This window comes from Stomoxys calcitrans, chromosome 5 (genome assembly GCF_963082655.1).
Source record: "Stomoxys calcitrans chromosome 5, idStoCalc2.1, whole genome shotgun sequence".
NCBI lineage: Eukaryota > Metazoa > Arthropoda > Insecta > Diptera > Muscidae > Stomoxys > Stomoxys calcitrans.
The window spans coordinates 91,807,264-91,816,896 of NC_081556.1; the positions used below are offsets into that span (position 1 = coordinate 91,807,264).

The 9,633-nt window shown below is 44.2% G+C and overlaps 2 protein-coding genes across 3 annotated transcripts; one reads left to right on the top strand and one right to left on the bottom strand.

Annotated features, from left to right (window-relative positions):
- The first annotated feature begins 1,434 nt into the window (after positions 1–1,434).
- LOC106085313 (enoyl-CoA delta isomerase 1, mitochondrial) lies at positions 1,435–6,102 on the top strand. Of its 2 annotated transcripts, none has more exons than XM_013249516.2 (4): positions 1,435–1,600; positions 1,663–2,146; positions 2,218–2,364; positions 5,584–6,102. In XM_013249516.2, exons 2-4 carry the CDS (start codon positions 1,913–1,915, stop codon positions 6,049–6,051), a joined length of 849 nt encoding a protein of 282 aa, XP_013104970.2. In that variant the 5' UTR covers positions 1,435–1,600; positions 1,663–1,912; the 3' UTR covers positions 6,052–6,102. The 2 variants fall into 2 exon arrangements, with proteins under 2 accessions (XP_013104970.2, XP_013104971.2); XM_013249517.2 differs by having other exon boundaries at positions 1,815–2,146.
- Positions 6,103–8,932: 2,830 nt separating this feature from the next.
- Positions 8,933–9,633, bottom strand: LOC106085315 (small ribosomal subunit protein uS17m). Its single transcript, XM_013249519.2, has 2 exons — positions 9,431–9,633; positions 8,933–9,363 (listed from the first exon to the last, which is right to left on the bottom strand). The coding sequence occupies exons 1-2, from the start codon at positions 9,536–9,538 to the stop codon at positions 9,004–9,006; spliced, it is 468 nt and encodes a 155-aa protein (XP_013104973.2). The 5' UTR covers positions 9,539–9,633; the 3' UTR covers positions 8,933–9,003.

Consider the following 9,633-nt stretch of genomic DNA (forward strand, 5'->3'; position numbering starts at 1 on the left):
CGTATCATTTCGAGTATCATAGGGCCTCAGTATTAAAGCAAGAGCCAATGACGTCCGGCCTCTCATATGGGTTGCAATCCTCAAGCTCCTGTAGGCGAGCAAGCTCATTGCGGTCCAAAGGACCGATCGCCGCGGGAACAGGGTGGCCATTGGTTATTTAAAGGCACCAATAACTCTCCTCGTCATATCGAGCATCATAGGCATTCAGTATTTGTGCAAGAGCCGGTGCCGCTTGGACTCTCATTCAGACTTTCCGCTCGATACAGCTGATTGTCCGCAACTACTGCTGCATCTTCTCCGTATGAAGCATTCCGCAACCTATAGACGCGCCCGGTAGCTCGAAGCTAAGCTTCTCGTGACAGCAATGAACACCATACAGATCGGACCTCAATGTTCCAGCAGAGCAGTCGTTGTGCTATGCAGTTCACCGAATCCATGCAGGTACTCAGCAAATGGAAATTCCCCATCTTGGCGGGGGAGGAGTAGTGCCCCAAGCTTCTTGGCAACTGGGAAGAGAAGTGAAATCAGGCTTCAGTAGCGGGATTGAACTGCCTATTTTCCAGACTTCGGGAACTATGAAAGTGTTAGAGAGAGTTTGAGAAACTGCTTAATGAACTTGAACGCGATATATCAAATTTCTTCAACATCAGTGTAGTGATTCTGTCTCGGCCCAGCGTCAAATTAGACGTGTCCCTCAAGGCGGACTTAAAAAGGTGGTCTCACGCGAACAGCTATTAATAGCCGCCCAGGTTTGACGGTATGAAGATGTCCGTTTTTTTGTTTTCATTCTCTTTGTTGTTATTTTCTTTCTCGCATATTCTTTGCTCTATACACGCACAAATTTCTTTGTGTGTGTTGGTAAAACGTCGATCTGTTTGATGACCAGATGGCGGATTGCACTATATAATTAGTGGTTGTTGTACAAATAAGACCTTTAATTGTACCCTATGGTATATTGTTTTACAACTTATCTTCTTCAAATGTGATTTATTTTTGTATTTTCATCATTACAACACTATTTTGTGGCTTATGATCAAATAGAACATCCCCTCGAGATTTTAGAAAAAAATCACAGCTGTGTTATTAAGCCTTTGACATTTAGATTCACTGCATAATCAAAACAAAAATAAAAAAAAAATTACTCAGCTGTTCGCATGACCTCACCTTATAACTATATCCTTGGGTTGACGCAACTTTAAACGAAAAAAAATATAGAGCGGACAGGATTATTTTTACAAAAGAAAAAATTATAAAAATGTGCGATACCGTTATCAAATGAGAAGCTGCACTATATGTAACTATTTATATCATGCGATGAAAAATACTTAGTACAAGGTAAATTAAAAGCAGGTAGTGTCACTTGTACAATAACTTAAGCAAACTCGATAATGCCGTGCAGGTTATGATAATGCAGGCTCCCAATAGACTTGGTGCAAAGTTGTAATTGTTGTAGCCAAATTATTGAATGTGATGGTAGCGATACTTGGAAAGCTCCCTTTGGGGAACAAAGTCATTCCCTATCATAGATCTGGTCGTTGGGGGAAAATTTTGTGCATGGTTGTACTGGATAGTTATCGACAACTATCCATTGCAAAAGCAAGTAAGTACAAAAGTAAAACAGACCTATCCTTAAAGGAAAAGCTAACCTGTTGCACTATTTAGCACCAATGAGATTGTGGAGATCTTTAATTTGTATAAGCTTCTCCATAAGCAATTAAAAGGCTTATGAAGAAGCTAAATGAAGAAAATCGTAGATATGGAATTAAGATAACAAAAAAAATGTATTCATCTTGCGCTCACGCATTCATTCGCAGCCGCTCTTCCCTTATCAGAGATCAAAGGTCAAAACTGGTTTATCGTTGACGGAGCAGCAATAGCATGGAATGATTTAGTGTAAACAACAAAGCAAACAATGAAGGTTCTTCGCCAAATTTTCAATAATCTGCCCATACGACCAATTAAACAAAATTGGCGATGTTTATCATCTTTGCCAGTCATTGATGTAAAGGTGGATAAGAAAGGAATAGCCACTTTGAACATGAATAAACCTCCGGTAAATGTCCTTAGTACGGACATGTTGCTTATGTTAAAATCAGAAATTAAAGAGCTGGAGAAAAACAAATGCCGTGGCTTGATTTTGACATCTGTAAGTATCTGAATTGAATGCAAGAGAATTGAATTTAGGCAACAATTTGTGTTTTTTTTATTTTAAACTAGGCAAACAAATCTGTTTTTTCGGCAGGATTGGACCTTAAAGAGTTGTATAGACCTGATGAGCAGCGTTTGAGGGAGTACTATGCTCTATTCCAGGAGACATGGTTAGCATGGTACGGAGCAGAAATGCCAACAGCGGCATTGATAAATGTGAGTTCATATATTGGCCTCGGAAAGAGTTGCTGGGCGGCACCGGTTCTTGCCTAAATTCACACAACTTATTGCAGCTTTAAGGTATATTTGTCAGATTTGCTTTATAGAATTGTCAATAAGTTTTGTGAGTGTGGGAATTTACCTTGTCATATCGAGTATATTCGTCACTTAATATACTCGATATGACAAGGTAAATTATTGGCGCCTTTATACAACCAATGGTCATAATGTTCCCGCGGCGATCTGTGCTATGGACCGGAAGTAGCTTGCTAACCTATGCAGCTTGATGAGGATCGCTACCTCCACGTACACTGATGCGTGTAGGCCACTGAGGCATTCAGGTAAGCTGTGGTCTTAAGTCACTCTCGAACTCCGGTAGACGGGATGACAGGACCTCAGTAACTTTTGGCGAACAACAACCGACAATTTAGTGTGCATCCCGGGAGTGACAGTGCTACGAGGAGAGCCATTCGTCGTTTCCGTGTCCTCCAAGCCGATAAAAAGTCATCACAATTTACCGTGGGTGAAGTTACGAATGTCATCCGTGGCGCCAAATCTTCTAAGGCGTTGGGCACCGACGGAATCTCTACATTGATGTTGAAGAATCTGGATTCACCTGGAGTTGAGTACCTTACTACTGTCCTCTGAACCTGTCTTTGAAGACCCTTATAGTTTCCGATGTCTGGAAAATGGGCAGAGTGATCCCGCTACTGAAGCCTGGAAAGGACCCGAGTTTGGGGGAGTCGTACAGACCGATCTCCCTTCTCTCACCAGTAGCAAAGACACTTGAGGCATTACTCCTCTCGAGCCTCGTAGGAGAATTTCCATTCGCCGAGCATTAACATGGATTTCGAAGACTGCATAGCACAACAAAAGCTTTGCATGCCATCACCGCACACCTTTGCCGTGGCTTCAATCAGCCTAGGCCATGTGATAGGACGATCCTTGTGGCACTGGACCTATCGATGGCATTCGATACGGTCAACCATGCCAAACTATTTGAGGACATCGCCAACACGACCCTCCAGCCAGGCCTGAAACGCTGGGTTGCGAATTATCTGTGTGTTCGCCAGTCATTTGTGGAATTTAGGGATAAGAAGTCGAAGCACCGTAGAGTAAAAAAGGGAGTTCCCCAAGGTGGGGTGATATCTACGGCACTGTTAAACCTTTACTTATCCTCCATTCCACCCCCTCCAGACGGCATAGAGATCGTATCATATGCGGACGATTGTACGATCATGGCATCAGGCCTCCACCCATTTTTGAAATCTGCGATAGGTTGAACATCTACCTCAACAAGCTTGCCTCATATTTCGCTGCAAGAAATCTGAAGATATCTGCCACCAAACCTTCAGTCACATTGTTCACTACAAAAACGCGTGAGGTGAATACTCAGCTGACTGTGATGGTCGATGGAGAAATGATCCCAACCATCAAGTGTCCCAAAATACTTGGCGTCATATTTGACATCTCTTACACATTCTCCCCACATGCCACAGCAATTTGCGATAAAGTCAAAAGTAGAAACAAGGTCCTCAAGTCACTTGTTGACAGCACTTGGGGTGCAGACAAAGAAACCTTGTTGACCACGTATAAAGTAATTGGCCGGTCTGTGGTAAGTTGTGCAGCGCCAGTGTGGTCTCGTCAACTTTGTGACACGCAGTGGAATAAAATTCAGATCTGTTAGAATGTCGCCCCATGAACTGCGACGGGCTGTCTCTTCAATTCTCATGTGGACCACCTCCATCAGGAGACAAAGATCCTACCAGTGCGAAGACACAACATTTATCCGCAATTACTTTCTGCGCAACCCAATACATGCTGTCAAGCAATACCTTTTGGGCTGTTATCGCATAAACCATCCAAATCATCATCTTTTGGATAGATATCCACCGCCCAGAAGCGTTTAGGTAGATCTACATGTTCAAGAGCATAAGGTTAAGCCCTACAAGAGAGAACCTCTAGATCAAGCGGCATATCAAGCAGGCCTAGACAACATTTATGCAGACGCGGTAGCAGATGCGGTAATTGGTTACCGGGTGAATGTAGTCCTTGGAGAACAATCGCCTCCCATTGCACCTGAAGCAATCGACCTCCCCCGGCAAATCAGAGTAGTTTTGGCTCAATTAGGTTCCGGCAGATGCAGCTGCCTCAACTCCTACAGAGCAAGGATTGATGCCGACATGCAAGATATATGTCCCGATTGTAACCAGGGACCGCACGATACACGTCACCTGTTTAACTGCCCGGCCAGACCCCCTCGACTCAGACCCAGATCCCTGTGGACCCACCCCATCTTAATCGCAGAGTTCTTAGGTCTTGACACTCAACGGAATCAAGCAGACGAAAGATAGAACACAACAAACAAATATGTGGCCGGGTACGGGATAGCTGTGAGCACCACACAGGCTGGAACATTGAGGTCCGATCTGTGTGGTATTAATTGCTGTCACGAGAAGCTTAGCTGCGAGCTACCGGGCGCGTCCACATGTTGCGCATAGTGGAAAGCTCCAAAGGAATAGCTGCAACGGATGTCGTGGACAATCAGTGGTATCGAGCGGAGAGTCTCAGTGAGAGACCGGGCGGCACCGACTCTTGCTCAAATACTCAGTGCCTAGGATGCTCGAGGCGGGTTATTGGCGCCTTTTATCAACCAACAGCCACACTAATCCTGCGGCGATCGGTTCTTTGGACCGGAGTGAGCTTTCTCACCTACAGGAGCTTGAGGAGGATCTTCACCTCCACATGGAAATTATAGCCACATTTCCATGTGGAGGTGAAGATCCTCGTCAAGCTCCTGTATGTGAGCAAGCTCGTTTCGGTCCAAAGGACAACCATCCGTAACCTGTAGACGCGCCCGGTAGCTCTTAGCTGAGTGTCTAATGATAATGATGAACACCAGTAAGTTCCGGTGTAGTGCTCATAGTTATCTCGTGCCGGTATTCTTACCTATTGATATTTCCAGATTCTGGTGAATAAGTTCGGGTATTATAACCTGGAATGTTAAAAAGACTTTTTGCTTGTTGTACTATAACCTTAAAACGCCAAGTATCAAACTGAAAAGTAAACATCCGGCTGTAAGTGGTTAGCACCTATGAAGGACTTAGCAATCCAGATATCGTCAGATATAATTTTTGTTACTATACACTAGTGAAACAGATCTATTTTAACTTTTTTTTTAACTCTTTTTTTATGTCATTTCATTGATTCCTTTAGGGTCATGCTCCTGCCGGTGGCTGCGTAATTTCTACTTGCTGTGATTATCGTGTTATGCTGCCCAACTTTACGATTGGCGTTAATGAAGTTCAATTTGGCGTAATCATTCCAATATATGTACAAGCATCAGTCAGTAGTGTCTTACCCAAACGAATTGCAGAGATTGCATTGACCCAAGGAAAATTGTATACATCCGCTGAAGCCTACCAAGTGGGGTTTGTCGACGAACTGGCCGATACCAAGCAACAAGGACTTGACAAGTGTTTAAAATATTTGGCAGCTTTTGAAAAAGTTACTCCCAAAGCGGCTACACTAACAAAGCTACAGTTTCGTGCTGGAGATTTGGAAGAATTTCACAGAGAAAGAAAACGTGACTTGGATAAATTTGTGAAAAACGTAACAGATGAAGAAACACAACAGGTAATAGGCGAGTATGTAGAAAGTTTGCATAATAAACAGAAAAAATAAAATTGGCTTTGCATTCGTTGGAAATTCGAGGAACCTATGCTTCCCATTATGGATTTCTAGAACTTTTGTATCCCTCTATGAAAATATCAAATATAACATTTAAGATTGAATGAACCATAGATTGTATGGAGAAGTCTCTGTGCTTAGAAGGCCAAAATCGTATTCTCTTTCATTCCCTCTTCCACCGCGTTGGGTGCAGAGCCACATCGGGGAAAAGGAAAATGAATGAGCAGACGATTTGGCAGTGAAGGCCAGAGGACTGTCGTCAATAAACTTGGTTAAAGCGCATGTACCACTGTGGAAAGGCGAAACGATTCCTTACCGGGAGATCCGGATCGTGAGTAGACGAGGCTATTGTTGAAAGAAAGTAAGTAGGAGGTCAGTGTAGCTTTCGGTATCATAACGGGGCACATAGGACAACTAGCTTACTTATGCAAAAAATTAAGTAGCCTTCTATAGGTGAACAAGCTCGTTCCAGTCCATATGACCGATCGCCGCGGGAACGTAATGGCCATTTGTTGTTTAACGGCGCCAATAACTCGCTCTGACATATCGATTATCATAGGCATTCAGTATTTAAGCAAGATCCGGTGCCCAGCTTCTCGCTGAGACTCTACTATCGCTACTCCGTACAGAGAATTCCACAATCTACAACGTGTGGACGCGCCCGGTAGTAAAGTTATCCCGTGCCGGCTCGGGAGCACCTTACTGGTTGGATCTCTGGGCGCTTAAGCTGTCAGAATGTCGCCCTTCGAACTGCCAGGTGCTCTCTCCTCAGTTCTCATGTGAACCACTTGATCCCATGGCAGCCGGTTGTACGTACCGGATTGACCGGATGGAGTCCTTCATTGGCAAGAGGTGCCGCTTCAGTATACAACATACCGATACAACAACAACAACATGTGGACCATCTCTATCAGGAGACAAAAATCCTACGCGTGTGAAGACATAACTACATGCTGTCTTAGCAAAACCTTTTGGGCTGTTATCACATAAACCATCCAAATCATCATCTTGTGGATGATGATTTGGATGGAAGCCCAGAAGCCTTAAGGTAGATCTACATGATCTAGAGCCCTAGGTTCAGCGCTACAGGAGACAACCTCTAGAACAAGCGGTTCTAAACAACATTCATGCAGACACGGTAGCAGATGTGGTAAATAGCTACCGGGTCTTTGGACAACGACCGCCTCCCATTGCACCTGAAGAAATTGACCTCTCCCGGTGTAACCAGAGTAGTTCTGGTAGTTATGATCCGGCAGATGCATTCGCCTCAACTCATACAGAGCAAGAACTGATGCCGACGTACAGGATGTATATCCCGACTATGATCATAGACCACATCACACACGTCATCTGTTTCAATCCCATGGAAGCCGGTTGTACCCACCGGATTGATGTCAACGTACAGGATGTATGTCCCGATTGTGACCAGAGACCACACGACACACGTCACCTGTTTCAATCCCATGGCAGCCGGTTGTACGCATCGGATTGACCCGATGGTACCCTTCATCGGCAAAGGCTGCCGCCTTAGTGTACGTTTTCGTCTTTTTTCGTCATGGGAGAGGCTCATCCCGGAGTGCCTTCTCCGCATGATTTTGGTCCGTGCCTGGATTGAAGAGACCCGTCGGATTATGTGCCCCCCGACCTCTCCCGTGTGGCAAAATATACGCAACAGCAGCATCCCAGCCCTAATATTGCCAGGCCATCGCCGGGAAATGTATCATTTTTGCAACTAAACTGCAACGGACTCCGTGGCAAGATCGATGAGATTGTGGATTTTATGAGTCGGGAGAACATATTGGTCGCTGCGATCCAGAACACAAAACTGATCAACATCTGTAGCTTGCACAATTGTCACGGATACAATGTGCTACGTAAGGACCGCTCAAGGAATGCAGGTGGGGAGTTGGCCTTCGTGATACACCATTCCGTGCAATATAGACCCATCTCGCCTGCGCCTGGCGCTAGTGACCCCTACATGGAGTGCATGGGGATAGCAGTAAGGTCCGGTACTACCGAGATAGAGCTGCGTCTCAATTAATGGCCAAGCTTACAACCCCCACATAAGTGGGTACTATCTGGCCATAATTGTCTGGTTCTAGGGGACTTTAATGCGCATTACATTTCATGGCATTCTCCACTAGGTAACAACCAGCGTGGTAGTTACTGGTGGTTCTGGCTCAATTACGTTCCAGCAGATGCAGCCACCTCAACTCCTACAGAGCAAGGATTGATGCTTGCGTGCAAGATGTTGCCCCGATTGTGACCCGGGGACTGCACCTATTTATCCTGTTTAACTGCCCAGCCAGACCCACTCGACTCGGACCCAGATCCTTGTGGACGCACCCAATCTTAGTCGCAGAGTTACTGGGTCTTGACACTCAACAGAATCAAGCAGACAAAACACAATAAACTGCTACAAAAACAACAACATAAACGAAAAGCTTAGCTTAGAGGTTGCAGGGTGCAGATATTGCCATGCTTTGTATACAGAATAGCTTGAAGTCGTGAACACTCAGTGGTATCGAGGGGAGAGTCTCAGTGAGGTCCCGGCGGTACCGGTTCTTGCTTAAACATTGAGTGCCTGTGATACTTGATACGACATGGCGAGTCGTTGGCTTCTTTAAATAACCAATGGTTATCACGGTCCCAAATCGATCGATTCTATGGACCAGAAAAAGCTAGCTCACCTACAGGAACTTGACGAGTATCGCTTCCTACACACACAAATATGTGGCTTAAACAACATCTTAAAGTTTAGATTGGGCCACGTAATCATGGAGCGTTCCCAGCCCCTAATTTGTGACCATCCGTTATGCGTTTCCTTTCAGGCTTTATCTTGGGGTATTATTCCCTACACTAAGCACTTTATCTCTTATTCTTTATAATTTGGTTTTATTAACACTATAAACATAATTGGGATTTAATAAACTTTAACACACAACTTTACACAGCAAAAGGCTGATCCTTGCCATCCTCGTGGTATTTAATGTACGTTTCGCCGTGTGTGAAATCTTTACTGCCTTCCAAGCGACCACGCGGCGGTGCTTTGCTATAATCGAAAGCCTTCTCAGATTTGCCAAACAAACGATTGGCTTCTTCGATTTGGTCACGGTATTTGCCCACGACCACAGATTTGCCGGTAATTGGATCGGTTATGTCACCCAGGGGATATACAACTTTTTCCACTTTATGCGTTATCAGACGTGTTAAACGCTCTGGCAATTCCCGTATTAGAACAATATCACCGGTTTTGCACATTTTCTCTGGATCATGGGCAAAGAAGAATTCGTCTTTTTTGAAGTACTATAAAATGGAAAACATGTTTCATAGTTAATTTGTTTTTGAGTTTTGTTTTCCAGTTCCAACTTACCATATTCAAATTCTTGTCCAATTCCATGCGACGTATACGTATTTTGGAAGCATTTTGTTTCACGCAAGGCACACATTGTCCCATAAGAATTAGATTACGCAAAGACATGTTTTTTTATAGATGATTTTAATTATTTTGGTTAAAAAAATGCTGGGATTTTCTGATTTGCAGGAATAACATAACACAATTGTATCAGCTGATGG

Excerpts from the sequence above, each read along its gene's own strand:
- LOC106085313 (XM_013249516.2), top strand. The coding sequence starts at position 1,913 with ATGAAGGTTCTTCGCCAAATTTTCAATAATCTGCCCATACGACCAATT. Across the intron at positions 2,147-2,217 it reads GTGGCTTGATTTTGACATCT|GCAAACAAATCTGTTTTTTC; the intron begins GTAAGTATCTGA and ends ATTTTAAACTAG. Across the intron at positions 2,365-5,583 it reads CAACAGCGGCATTGATAAAT|GGTCATGCTCCTGCCGGTGG; the intron begins GTGAGTTCATAT and ends TGATTCCTTTAG.
- LOC106085315 (XM_013249519.2), bottom strand. The coding sequence starts at position 9,538 with ATGTCTTTGCGTAATCTAATTCTTATGGGACAATGTGTGCCTTGCGTG. Across the intron at positions 9,364-9,430 it reads TGGACAAGAATTTGAATATG|TACTTCAAAAAAGACGAATT; the intron begins GTAAGTTGGAAC and ends TCCATTTTATAG.